Here is a 15,126-nt window from a genome sequence, read left to right as displayed (position 1 = left end):
ACCATGTTTAATTTTGTCTTTAATGTCCATTTAAACCTTCCCATAGAATATTTTTTATGATCAGTCATGTACTTAAAGGGACAGTCTAGTCCAAAATAAACGTTCATGATTCAGATAGGCATACAATTTTAAACAACTTTTCAATTTACTTTTATCACTAATTTTGCTTTGTTCTATTGGTATTCTTAGTTGAAAGTTAAACCTAGAAGGTTCATATGCTAATTTCTTAGACCTTGAATTCCACCTCTTATCTGAATGCATTTTGACAGTTTTTCCACACTAGATAGTGTTAATTCAGGTGTGTCATATAGATAACATTGTGCTCACGCACGTGGAGTTACCTAGGTTGGAGTTACCTCTATATTAGTAAATATTTACATTCAAATGCTTCACTGATACACAAAGCAACTCTGCTATTAATTCTGCTAAATTAAAGTTTAAAGGGACACTCAATTCAAAATTAAACTTTCATGATTCAGAGGAAAAAATGAATGTAGCCGCACCAGTAAATATCAGTAATATAAAAAGGCTTTTATTTCCAGGCTATTAAAAAAGTTACAACGGGAGTTGCCTCTTGTTGCATCTTGTTGAGGGGTAACTCCCGAAACGTTTTAACTTTTTCATAGCTTGGAAATAAAAGCCTTTTTATATTGCTGATATTTACTGGTGCGGCTACATTCATTTTTTCCTTTGGTTGTATATTGATGTTGGCAGACATCTGGGGCATGCACAAGAACACATATGGTGAGTGTGCTGGACTTTTCTTCTGTTTGTTATGATTCAGATACAGCATGCAATTTTAAACAACTTTCTAATTTATTTCCATTAACAAAATGTGCACAGTCTTTTTATATTTTCACTTTTTGAGTCACCAGCTCCCACTGAGCATGTGCAAGAATTCACAGACTATACTTATACACATTTGTGATTGGCTGGTGGCTGTCACGTGATACAGAAGGAGTGGGAAAATACATAACTTTGACATTTGTCAGAAAAACATCTACTACTCATTTGTAGTTCAGACCAAGTGCTATTGCATTGTTTTTTTACTATGCATTTGTTGATTATGCAAATCTACTGTATTTGCTGGTCCTTTAATTCAGTTTTCAATAGGAAAAAATGATTTGGATGACTGAAATCTATTTTAATCAAATATCCTAATTCTGTTGTTTTAATAATAATAATAATAATAATAATACTATTATCATGTAAATATTGTTAAGTATTGCATAGAATCTATATCGTAAAGCTTTAAAAACACAATAACACATACAGGTTTTTTCTTACAGGTGCAAGGATGGCCTGAAAGGTTTTGCATTTTCAGCTCTTAAGTAAGTACAAACTTTGCATTCAATAATCAGTAGTAATGAATGTTCTTACCTGTGTACCATCCATGTTACAGTTTATGTGATATTATAGAAAATATATGTCATTCATTCTACCTGTAATGGATGCTCACATTGGTCTGGTTGACTAAGCTATAACATAGCTATGTCTCTATACAAGTTGTTAGCCATAGATGTTGCCCATTCTTACCAGAGTGATATCTCATTCTTTTTGCATCCACAAGCATCGAGCAAGTATGTACTTATAATAAGAACAAACTATAGAATTGTTGCATAGAAAATTAGCAAATATAATTTTCTATACAATAATTATATGGCTCTTACTTTTATGAAATGAAGGATTTTAATCTTATGCTTTTATCTCCACCATAATTCAAATATATATATATATATATATATATATATATATATATATATATATATATATGCAGGCAGTCCCCAGGGTATATACAAGATAGGTTCTGTAGGTTTGTTCTTAAGTTGAATTTGTATGTAAGTTGGAACAGGCACTTTTTTAAGGTGAAACTCTAGCCAAACATTTTTTTTTAATTTTGGATAGCATAGGGAAAAGTTTGTTTCCATCTAAAGGAGAGTCCACGGCTTCATTCATTACTATTGAGAATTAAGAACCTGGCCACCAGGAGGAGGCAAAGACACCCCAGCCAAAGGCTTAAATACCTCCCCCACTTCCCTCATCCCCCAGTCATTCTTTGCCTTTCGTCACAGGAGGATGGCAGAGGAGTGCCGGATTTTCGGAGTAGTCTCTTATGGAGGGTAGTACTCTTCGCAGTGGGACTGGAGTTTTAAGTAGTCCTGTCAGCCTCTCAGTGAGAGCCTGGGCGAAAGTTAGAGTCCAGAGATGCAGGGAGAGTCTTTTTGCGAAACCATCCCGACTCATATTAACAGCTCCATTAGCAATCAGCATTGACGTGTTTCTCTGCCTGCTTTCTTCACTCAAGTCCATGTCAGGAGCGAGGCTACTAACCTGTCACATTTGAAGGGTCGTGTTCCTATAAGTTAAAACAGGCAGGGGAGCTACTCAGGAATAAAGTGGATTATAATGAGATAAGTATCTCTATGCTAAATAGACTAATGATATAATAATGTTTATTATTAAACAAGAAGCTCTATAAGCGAAATCACAGTTGACTAATGTAAAATATACAAAAGGGTAACATAAATTTTAAAATAGTTATTCTATAAAAACCGGGACAAAAGCCTGTGGAAACAATCTAGAGAGCTACTAATTATATACAAAATATCTGAATCTGTTAGAAAGATACAATACTGTGAGATGAGCAATTTATTTAATAATGTTATTGTGTAACTAATTTCTTGTAAAAACCTGTAGCGAATCAACAGTAAGCAGTGTGAAAGACTGAAGTTATTTATTGTAGTCTATATAAAAAATAAAAAAACATAAACGTATACTTAAATAGTTGTGCTTATACAAATAAAAACGTTAAAAGATGTAATGCGTTGATTTAAATGAATTCATAAATTGAAATGAACGATGGTATCACACTGCAGTGGATAAAAAACGGAAAAAATGCTGATAAAAAAACAAATTGTCTCTGATAAAAAGGTCTCTAGTAATAAAATGTTCCTCCAATTAATAAGTGCTTACGATCCAGAGGTGATCAAGTTATATCTGTTGGACTTAGCTTTTATTAAAATGTTTTTACCTTTCCCCGTCTTGGTGTAAAGGAATCACACGGCAGTCCGTTGTTCTTCTGACTGTGATGTTTGACCAGCGGGTAACTTTGGACTTCAGGGTCGTGTGCGGTGATCCGTCTCATTGGGGAGAATATTTTTGGAGAGTGTTGATTGGGTAAAAAGGACCAACCTCTATGTGTCCTTATCCCTTAGAAGGATGTGCAAGTTGTTTACATAATCAATAGATAAACTCTATATTGGCCGCTGTGGCCGCTTCCAAATAAAGAGCTTTAGAAAAATGTTCCTCCTTTGTTGTACGATCCGCTATTAGTAATAGCTTAGTGCGATCTTTATATAACTTAGTGGATGTTATGTCCTTTAAGCTACTCTTGCAACTACAAAGGTTTTTTTAGATAGCGGTTAGATAGCGTTTTTTTTTTTTTTTTTTTTTTTTTGTTCCTGTTCCACAGCGTAGATTCTGGTAAGATTGTTTCATTTTTTATTAATAATGATAACATAGAAGACAGGGTCACAGTGTGGTGCCTTTTTATCTTTACAGAATCAAGGGTTAATATTCCTGGAAGGGTGATTATTGAACAGGGGGGTGTACATGATATTGTTTATTGTGTCATTGCTGCGTTATGTGCAAGATGAGGCTCTGACAATGTGTGGAACTTTCAGGTTACTTGCGGAAGATTTGCGCGGCCATTTTTTGGCGTGTTTTTCCCTAGTGCAGGGGCGGTCCTGCCAGGCATTCCATGTGACTGGGTGTGGCTTTCTATCCTTCTCGTTGATCTGTGGCTCAGGAGACGTAGCGGTTTCTGTAGTCTGGGTCCTAGGAGGTGGTGAGTGCCCCTGCCATTGGTGATCTAAAGGTGCCTTTTTAATAAATAAAGTTAGTCTAACCAAGCTCAAGCGAAGGAGGACTCTGACGTGTTGGAAGTCTCTCCTTCCTTAATAAAGTCTCATTCCTGTGTTTATTGAGAGGAGGTTCTGGTAGTTCAGCCTGCTCAACTATGTTCCACATGCAACATCTAAATGTAAACGGATGCCTAGTACTACTGAGCCGTCAACCTCTGAGGGTTCTTCGTCCCGTGACGTGCGTTCCCTACATTTATCTCCGATTACACATGCAGCGCTCCAGGGGCCAGCCGTTACTTCTTCGGGTGAGATTCATTGGCCGTCAGACTTTGCGGACCAACTGGAATCAGCGGTTTCGAAAGTGATCCATGCCTTACCATGTTCTGCTAAGCGCAAGCTTAGGGTTTATCATAGCAGCCGGGCCCAGGGTTTGTCCTCGCCGATGGGAGATCCAGAGGCTCTATACGATGATGAGGCCCACTCCGACTCGTCGGAGGAGGCCCCTTTTGGGTTGGAATCCGTCTCATCTAAACCTCCGGCGGTGGAGGAGCCTGGTTATAGGTTTAGGATGGAGAATTTGTGCTTTCTGCTATGGCAGGTGCTTGCTACTCTGGAGGTTCTAGGAACCTAAGATACAGGAGGAACCTGCGATTCCTAAGCTTGACAAGGTATACAAGGACAGGATAGTACCTCAGTCTTTCCCGGTTCCTGTTAAGATGGCTAATATTATTAAGAACGAATGGGAGCGATTAGGTTCTTCCTTTTCCCCTTCTTATTCTTTTAAAAAACTTTCCCGTTCCGAACTCTCAGCTTGAGCTGTGGGGGGGCCATCCCTAAGGTGGATGGGGCTATCTCTATGCTTGCGAAGTGGACGACTATTCCCCTTGAGGATAGTTCGTCGTTTAAGGAGCCCATGGATAAAAAGCTAGAAAACATGTTGAGAAAGATGTTTCAGCACACAGGGTTTGTTTTCCAGCCAGCAGCGGCCGTTGCGGCGGTCGCTGGAGCTGCGACATATTAGTGTGAATCCCTGTGTGAAATGGTCGAGGGGGAGACATCCATCGACGAGATACAGGAGAAGATTAAGGCGCTGAAGAGCGCCAATTCTTTCAACTGTGATGCCAATATGCAAATTATTCACCTGAATGCTAAGGTGTCAGGTTTATCTTTTTTAGCGCGCAGGGCTCTGTGGCTAAAGTCTTGGTCTGCGGACATGATCTCTAAGGCGAGGCTGTTGTCCCTGCATTTTCAAGGAAAGATCCTGTTCGGTCCAGGATTGGATTCGATTATATCCACGGTTACGGGAGGCAAGGGAGCTTTCCTACCGCAGGATAAAAAGGCTAAGCCTAAAGGATCTACTTTTCGTTCCTTTCGTGTGGACAAGGCCCAGTGCCAGCAAATCCGCCACAAAGGCGGACCAGTCCAAGGGATCTTGGAAGCCGGCTCAATCTTGGAATAAGTCTAAGCAGAGCAAGAAGCCCGCTGAGACGAAATCGGCATGAAAGGGCGGCCCCCAACCGGTCTCCGGATCACGTAGGGGCCAGATTATCTCTATTCTCAGACACTTGGTTCTAGGACATTCAGGACCCTTGGGTTCTAAAAGTGGTCTCCCAGGGTTACAGGATAGGGTTCAGATCCCATCCGCCTGAGGGCAGATTTCTCCTGTCAAACCTGTCTTCAAGACCAGAGAAGAGAGAGGCCTTTCTAGAGTGTGTGAGAGATCTCTCCTCTCTTGGGGTTATCGTGCCAGCACCCCTAGCAGAAAGGGGTCTGGAGTATTATTCCAACCTTTTTGTGGTTTCAAAGAAGGAGGCCACATTCCGTCCGATTCTGGACCTGAAGTGTTTAATCGTTCAAAATGGAAACGATCAAGAGGGACAGTTTCCTAATGACTATAGACTTGAAGTACGCTTACCTTCATGTGCCAATCCACAGGGACCACTTCAAGTTCCTAAGATTTGCATTTCTGGACCAACACTTTCAGTTTGTGGTCCTTCCTTTTGGTCTGACGACGGCCCCGAGAGTCTTCACAAAGGTTCTGGGGGTGCTGCTTGCAGTGGCCAGATCTAGAGGCATTGCGGTGGTGCCCTACCTGGACGACATCCTGGTTCAGGCGCCGTCACTCAGCCTCACAGAGGATCATTCGAGGACTCTTCTTCTTCTGCTCCAATCTTACAGTTGGAGGATCAACTCAGGAAAGAGTTCGCTGGTTCCTAGCAATAGGGTGGAGTTCCTGGGCACGATAATAGACTCTATGTCCATGAGAATATTTCTCACAGATCAGCGGCGCAGGAAGCTTGCGTCCATCTATCTGGCCCTTCAGTCCTCCACAAGCTCGTCGGGGGCTCAATGTATGGAGGTGATAGATCTCATGGTGTCAAGCATAAATGTTATCCGATTCGCCAGGTTCCATGTCAGACCTCTTCAATTGTGCATGTTGAGACAGTTGAAAGGCGATCAATTAGATCTATAACAGCTGATATCCATGGATGTTCAGACTCGAAACTCCCTCTCTTGGTGGATTCGTCCGGAGCAACTGTCCATGGGGACATCCTTCTTGCGACTGTCCTGGGAGATTGTGACCAGGGACGCCAGTCTAACAGGATGGGGAGCTGTTTGGGGTGCCAGGATGGCACAAGGAAAGTGGTCCAGGGAGGAGTCTCTCCTTCCGATCAACATCCTAGAAATAAGTATTTTAACATTTCAAAAAATCTGCAAAATTACTTACACTTTAGTGTTGCCAAGTGTAGCCTGCTCTATCCCCCCCCCCTTATCAGTGTCCTATTCCAAACCTTTTTGGTATTATGTAACAAAAGTGTGCACGTGAGGATAATTACTTATGTAATTAAGGGGGGGGTTGAGGAAGGATAGCAAGTACTGGTATTGTTTGTTGCCAAGAATCTTAATCGTTTTCCATGGGAATAATGTCACATGATTTGTGAAAGCTTCAGTATTATGCTGTGCACTACTTTAGTTAGGTGTCATGTGACTGCCCCTACAAAAATGTTATACCATATGTTAAAATCTAAAAAATGTATCTCGTATATGTATGTTGTGCCTTACAGATAGTATTTAGCTTATAAAGCAAATTCGTACTTGTTATAGCGAAGGAATATAAAAAAAAGATTTGACAAAACCTTCCAAGGCTGCCCCCAACTGGAACTTTTTTTTTGTATGTTCAGCAGAGAACATAACAGCCAATGGGAAGGCTACTGCTCGAGCCATTATTTTGTACACATTCCTTTCATCTTCCAGAAATAGGAGGAATGCAACTGAGCATGTGCAGCCTGCTTTAGTCACTAGCAGACAGGCAAAATCAGGCGCCTAGGCAGATTACAAGTGGAGCCCAAAATATTAGCTCTATGGAGCGCTAACACCACTCAAGTTACTCCTATTCTTTTGCTTATATTACAAGTTGAAAGTAAAAAGTTTTTATTTGAGTGAAATCCTCAGGTATGCTAACATCTGCATGTCGCACTCCCTCTCCCCATAGACTTCTATGGGGAGTGTTACAAGACACAGTACTTATGCTATATAAAGTATAGCCGTTTTAACAGGGACTGCCCCTTTAAAGGGATATGATACTCAAAATTTTCTTTAAGAAAATTACAACTTTCCTATTTCCTACTATTATCTAATTTGCTTTGTTCTCTTGTTTTCCTTTGTTGGAAAGCATGCCTAGGTTGGCTAAGGTGCAGCAAAGCACTACTGGGAGCTAGCTGCTAATTGGTAGCTAAACATATGTACCTCTTGTCATTGGCTTACTTGATGTGTTTAGCTATCTCCCAGTAGTGTATTGTTGCTCCTTCAACAAAGGCTACCAAGAGAACTAAGCCCATTTAATAACAGAAGTAAGTTTGAATGTTTCAAATTGTATGCTCTACCTGAATCATGAAAGATAAATTGTGGGTTTCATGTCCCTTTAATATACGCTCGCTCTCTCTTTCCTCCAAAATTTAGCTTTGATTAGTTTATAAATAATCTTGTACACCTGTTCTATTTCCTTTTGCTCCTCGTAGTTATAGAGCCTTTTAATCTCACTTAGTGTCAGAAATAGCAAAATCTTTATGCTGCTCATTAATTTGTCATTTAAACAGAGGACTGTGGAATGTTTATACAAAGGTACAGCGTCTTAGCACATGTTCTGTGGGAAGTCTGACAACAGTAACATCGTTGTGGTTACTACAATAAATCAGATAAAGATTCTGTCTTGTAAAACAACATATCATTACAGATGGAAACAGTTGGCTGTTAGACATGAAATGTCCCTGTCTTGGTACAGCACCAAAATAATCATTCAATTTACACTACAAAAACCTGCCCTAAAAGCAGCAGATATCTCCTACATTTTAATGGAATATGAAAGGCAATGAATGTTTTATGTTTACTTAAATAATTACAATTTTTGTAGATAATGTTTGTCTTTAAAAGTCATTTATTTGATCTATATGTTATGATTTCTAAATCTATACATAGTTAATATATTATTTTATGTGGTTTAAAAACACGTGCTCACTGGGGGCTAGATTACGAGTGGAGACATGGTTTGTGCTTCCTCTGGCGCGGTAACTCCGCTAGACTAGTGCGCGTATTGCAAGTTGAAAGTAGAATGTTTTTGTACAAGCGTTCACCCGACATATGCAAAAAGCCGAACTTAGAATATTGCAACCACAGTAACGTATTTCCACATAGACTTCAGTGGAGCACGAAAAGTAGATAAAAAAACTAACACCCTACAAATTGCGCATACCAAATTGCATTTCCTCGTGTGCTAGTTCAACATAAAAATATAAATATTTAACATTCCAATGTTCTTCACATAGCAGAATATGTTCTATGTTTTCATAAATATAAAAATATATATCTATACATATATATATATATATATGATTATATATAGGTATAGATATATACAGATATATATATATATATATGATTATATATAGGTATAGATATATACAGATATATATATATATATATGATTATATATAGGTATAGATATATATATATATATATATATATATATATATGATTATATATAGGTATAGATATATCCAGATATATATATATATATATATATATATATATATATATATATATATAGGTATAGATATATACAGATATATATATATATATATATATATATATATATATATATATATATATGATTATATATAGGTATAGATATATACAGATATATATATATATATATATATATATATATATATATGATTATATATAGGTATAGATATATATATATATATATATATATATATATATATATATATATATATATATATATATATATATATATATATATATGATTATATATAGGTATAGATATATACAGATATATAAATGTGAATAACTATTTATAAATACTTAGACCATATTCTGCTATGTGAAGAACATTGGAATGTGAAATAGTTACAGTAAATACACAGTATAACACTTTATTAAATATGAATATTGCATAAATATGATTTTTCATGTTTTCAGCTACTTGAGTGCAAAGGGCTCCAATGCACTTCTATATATGTATCTATGTGTACATATATGTATGTATGTGTTTATATGTCTGCAAATACTTATATACACATATATATACACACATATACATTGTTAGACATGTGTATATATATATATGTATGTGTTTATATGTGTATATATATGTATGTATGTGTTTATATGTGTATATATATGTATGTATGTGTTTATATGTGTATATATATGTATGTATGTGTTTATATGTGTATATATGTCTGCAAATACTTATATACACATATATATATACACACATATACATTGTTAGACATGTGTATATATATATATATGTATGAATCTCTATGTTAAAGTTCTTCGCAACCTTTTTCTTTCTACCATCTAAGACCTCATATCTTTGAGCCCTTATAACTTTTTTATGCAATATTTTTTTTAAATAATTTTTATTATACAGTGTTATTATGAGTATAACTGTACTTTTAAATTTTAATGTTTTTCCCCACACTTTTTATTTGAGCGTAACAGTTAGCCAGAGTACTGAAGTTGCGCTATCCTGACTCGCATTAAATTTAATTGGGCTTCAGCGACCGCATTTCCTTTTGATTTGTAACACACATGCTGCTTCCGACGCACACAAACCTCCTCGATAAATCCCTTATTGCTTGCGCGTAATAGCACGCCGCTCGTAATCTAGCCCTGGGTGTTTATAAACACACGACAGTAACAAGAGTAAGGTTTCATACACTATTTGTAACATCAAAAGACAACCACAGTTAAGGGACAGGAATCCCCAAATTATTCTGTCATGTTTCAGAGCATACGATCCAATTTACTTCTATTAACAAATTTGATTTATTTCCCTTGGTATCCTTTGTTGAAGGAACAGCAATGCACTATTGTGAGCTAGCTGAAGAGGTGACCCAATGACAAGAAACATACACAGTATGTGCATCCAACAATCAACAGCTAGCTTCCAGTAGTGCTTTGCTGCTCCTTAGCCTACCTAGGTATGCTTTTCAACAAAGGATACCAAGAGTACAAAGCAAATTAGATTATTTATATATATTCCTTTCTAGTAAATGTTATTAATGTTTCAGGAGCATATGTACATTCTGCACATGCCCAATGCACCTGCATTTTAATGTCAAACCTGCTCAGAGAGTATAATGTTATTGGACAGGCGTAGCATTTAAAGTGAGTACACTGGACATGCCCACCATGTGTAGATGTGACCCAAATACCAAATTAACTTGCACTAGGGCCATTTTTTGCTAAGACAAGACTCCTATTGAAAATTGAATTGCATTTATGCACATTTTAGCTTTGGTTGTTAATTATATCTCTTTAAAGGGATAGTCTAGTCAAAAATAAACGTCCATGATTCAGACAGAGCATGCAATTTTAAGAAACTTTTTAATTTACTCCCGTTATCAATTTTTCTTTGTTCTCTTGGTATCTTTATTTAAAAAAGCTGGAAAGGAAGTCTAGGAGCCAGCCCATTTTTGGTTCAGCACCTGGATAGCGCTTGCTGATTGGGTGGCTACATTTAGACACTAATCAGCAAGCGCTATCCAGATGCTGAACCAAAAATGGGCTGGGTTCTAAGCTTACATTCCAGCTTTTTAAAATAAAGATATCAAGAGAACGAAGAAAAACATAATTTATGTAAGAACTTACCTGATAAATTCATTTCTTTCATATTGGCAAGAGTCCATGGGCTAGTGACGTATGGGATATACATTCCTACCAGGAGGGGCAAAGTTTCCCAAACCTCAAAATGCCTATAAATACACCCCCCACCACACCCACAATTCAGTTTAACGAATAGCCAAGAAGTGGGGTGATAAGAAAGGAGCGAAAGCATCAACAAGGAATTGGAATAATTGTGCTTTATACAAAAAAATCATAACCACCACAAAAAAGGGTGGGCCTCATGGACTCTTGCCAATATGAAAGAAATGAATTTATCAGGTAAGTTCTTACATAAATTATGTTTTCTTTCATGTAATTGGCAAGAGTCCATGAGCTAGTGACGTATGGGATAGCAAATACCCAAGATGTGGAACTCCACGCAAGAGTCACTAGAGAGGGAGGGATAAAAATAAAGACAGCCAATTCCGCTGAAAAAAGAATGCACAACCCAAATCAAAAAGTTTTAATCTTATAATGAAAAAACTGAAATTATAAGCAGAAGAATCAAACTGAAACAGCTGCCTGAAGAACTTTTCTACCAAAAACTGCTTCTTAAGAAGAGAAAACATCAAAATGGTAGAATTTAGTAAAAGTATGCAAAAAAGACCAAGTTGCTGCTTTGCAAATCTGATCAACAGAAGCTTCTTACTTAAAAGCCCAGGAAGTAGAAACTGACCTAGTAGAATGAGCCGTAATCCTCTGAGGCAGGGATTTACCTGACTCCAAATAAGCATGATGAATCAAAAGCTTTAACCAAGAAGCCAAAGAAATGGCAGAAGCTTTCTGACCTTTCCTAGAACCAGAAAAGATAACAAATAGACTAGAAGTCTTTCTGAAATCTTTAGTAGCTTCAACATAATATTTCAAAGCTCTTACCACATCCAAAGAATGTAAAGATCTTTCCAAAGAATTCTTAGGATTAGGACACAACGAAGGGACAACAATTTCTCTACTAATGTTGTTGGAATTCACAACCTTAGGTAAAAATTTAAATGAAGTCCGCAAAACCGCCTTATCCTGATGAAAAATCAGAAAAGGAGACTCACAAGAAAGAGCAGATAATTCAGAAACTCTTCTAGCAGAAGAGATAGCCAAAAGAAACAAAACTTTCCAAGAAAGTAATTTAATGTCCAGAGAATGAATAGGCTCAAACGGAGGAGCCTGTAAAGCTCTCAAAACCAAATTAAGACTCCAAGGAGGAGAGATTGACTTAATGACAGGCTTGATACGAACCAAAGCCTGTACAAAACAACGAATGTCAGGAAGATTAGCAATTTTTCTGTGAAACAGAACAGAAAGAGCAGAGATTTGTCCTTTCAAGGAACTTGCAGACAAACCCTTATCCAAACCATCCTGAAGAAACTGTAAAATTCTTGGAATTCTAAAAGAATGCCAAGAGAACTTATGAGAAGAACACCATGAAATGTAAGTCTTCCAAACTCGGTAATAAATCTTTCTAGACACAGATTTACGAGCCTGCAACATAGTATTGATCACTGAGTCAGAGAAACCTCTATGACTAAGCACTAAGCGTTCAATCTCCATACCTTCAAATTTAAAGATTTGAGATCCTGATGGAAAAACGGGCCTTGAGATAGAAGGTCTGACCTTAACGGAAGTGGCCAAGGTTGGCAACTGGACATCCGAACAAGATCTGCATACCAAAACCTGTGTGGCCATGCTGGAGCCACCAGCAGTACAAACGAACACTCCATTATTATTTTGGAAATCACTCTTGGAAGAAGAACTAGAGGCGAAAGATATAAGCAGGTTGATAATTCCAAGGAAGTGACAACGCATCCACTGCTTCCGCCTGAGGATCCCTGGACCTGGACAGATACCTGGGAAGTTTCCTGTTTAGATGAGAAACCATCAGATCTATTTCTGGAAGCCCCCATATCTGAACAATCTGAAGAAACACATCTGGGTGAAGAGACCATTCTCCCGGATGTAAAGTCTGGCGACTGAGATAATCCGCTTCCCAATTGTCTATACCTGGGATATGGACCGCAGAGATTAGACAGGAGCTGGATTCCGCCCATGCAAGTATCTAAGATACTTCTTTCATAGCTTGAGGACTGTGAGTCCCACCTTGATGATTGACATACGCCACGGTTGTGACATTGTCTGTCTGAAAACAAATAAACGGTTCTCTCTTCAGAAAAGGCCAGAACTGAAGAGCTCTGAGAATCGCACGGAGTTCCAAAATATTGATTGGTAATCTCGCCTCTTGAGATTTCTAAACCCCCTGCGCTGTCAGAGATCCCCAGACAGCTCCCCAAAGACTCGCATCTGTTGAAATCACAGTCCAGGTTGGACGAAGAAAGGAGGCCCCCTGAACCAAACGGTGGTGATCTAACTACCAAGTCAGAGATAGTCGAGTATTGGGATTTAAGGATATCAATTGTGATATCTTTGTATAATCCCTGCACCATTGGTTCAGTATACAAAGCTGAAGAGGTCTCATGTGAAAATGAGCAAAGGGGATTGCGTCCGATGCTGCAGTCATGAGACCTAAAACCTCCATGCACATAGCTACTGAAGGGAATGACTGAGACTGAAGGTTCCGACAAGCTGAAACCAATTTCAGAAGTCTTTTGTCCATTAGAGACAAAGTCAAAGAATACTGAATCTATTTGGAATCCTAAAAAGGTTACCCTTGTCTGAGGAATCAAGAAACTTTTTGGTAAATTGATCCTCCAACCATGTTTTTGAAGAATCAACACTACTTGATTCGTGTGAGATTCTGCAGAATGTAAAGACTGAGCAAGTACCAAGATATCGCCCAAATAAGGAAACACCGCAATACCCCGCTCTCTGATTACAGAGAGAAGGGCACCGAGAACCTTTGAAAAGATCCTTGGAGCTGTTGCTAGGTCAAAAGGAAGAGCAACACATTGGTAATGCTTGTCTAGAAAAGAGAATCTCAGAAACTGATAGTGATCTGGATGAATTGGAATATGAAGATAAGCATCCTGTAAGTCTATTGTGGACATACAATGCCCTTGCTGAACAAAAGGCAGAATAGTCCTTATAGTCACCATTTTGAATGTTGGTATTCTTACATAACGATTCAAAATTTTTAGATCCAGAACTGGTCTGAAAGAATTTCCTTTCTTTGGTACAATGAATAGATTAGAATAAAACCCCAGACCCCGTTCCAGATATGGAACTGGCACAATTACCCCAGATGACTCCAGGTCTGAAACACACTTCAGGAAAGCCTGAGCCTTTACTGGGTTCACTGGAATGCGTGAGAGAAAAAACGTTCTCACAGGCGGTCTTACCTTGAAACCTATTCTGTACCCTTGCTAAACAATGTTCTGAATCCAATGATTTTAAATCGAATTGATCCAAACATCTTTGAAAAATCGTAGTCTGCCCCCTACCAGCTGTGCTGGAATGAGGGCCGCACCTTCATGCGGACTTGGGGGCTGGTTTTGATTTTCTAAAAGGCTTGGATTTATTCCAGACTGGAGAAGGCTTCCAATTGGAAACCGTTCCTTTAGGGGAAGGGTCAGACTTCTGTTCCTTATTCTGACGAAAGGAACGAAAACGGTTAGCAGCCCTAAATTTACCCTTAGATTTTTTATCCTGTGGCAAAAAAGCTCCCTTCCCCCCAGTGACAGTTGAAATTATAGAATCCAACTGAGAACCAAACAATTTATTACCTTGGAAAGAAAGAGATAGCAACGTTGACTTAGAAGTCATATCCGCATTCCAAGATTTAAGCCATAAAGCTCTTCTAGCTAAAATAACTAAAGACATATACCTGACATCAATTCTAATGATATCAAAAATGGCATCACAAATGAAATTATTAGCATGTTGAATTAGCTTAACAATGCTATACACATTAGGATCTGGTACTTGTTGCGCTAAAGCCTCCAACCAAAAAGTTGAAGCTGCAGCAACATCAGCCAAAGAAATAGCAGGCCTAAGAAGATGACCTGAACATAAATATGCCTTCCTTAGATAAGATTCAAGCTTCCTATCTAAAGGATCTTTAAAAGAAGTACTATCTGCCGTAGGAATAGTAGTACGTTTAGCAAGAGTAGAGATAGCCCCA

At 38.1% G+C, this 15,126-nt stretch overlaps 1 protein-coding gene across 1 annotated transcript in view; it reads left to right on the top strand.

Annotated features, from left to right (window-relative positions):
• Nucleotides 1-15,126, top strand: part of TMEM135 (transmembrane protein 135) — an 898,466-nt gene that overhangs the window by 803,608 nt on the left and 79,732 nt on the right. The window contains exon 7 of the mRNA XM_053708634.1: nt 1,290-1,331. Within this exon, the coding sequence (XP_053564609.1) occupies nt 1,290-1,331 (42 nt within the window). The remainder of the gene's footprint in view (nt 1-1,289; nt 1,332-15,126) is intronic.

This window comes from Bombina bombina, chromosome 3 (genome assembly GCF_027579735.1).
Source record: "Bombina bombina isolate aBomBom1 chromosome 3, aBomBom1.pri, whole genome shotgun sequence".
NCBI lineage: Eukaryota > Metazoa > Chordata > Amphibia > Anura > Bombinatoridae > Bombina > Bombina bombina.
This window is presented reverse-complemented; position numbering and strand designations above follow the sequence as displayed.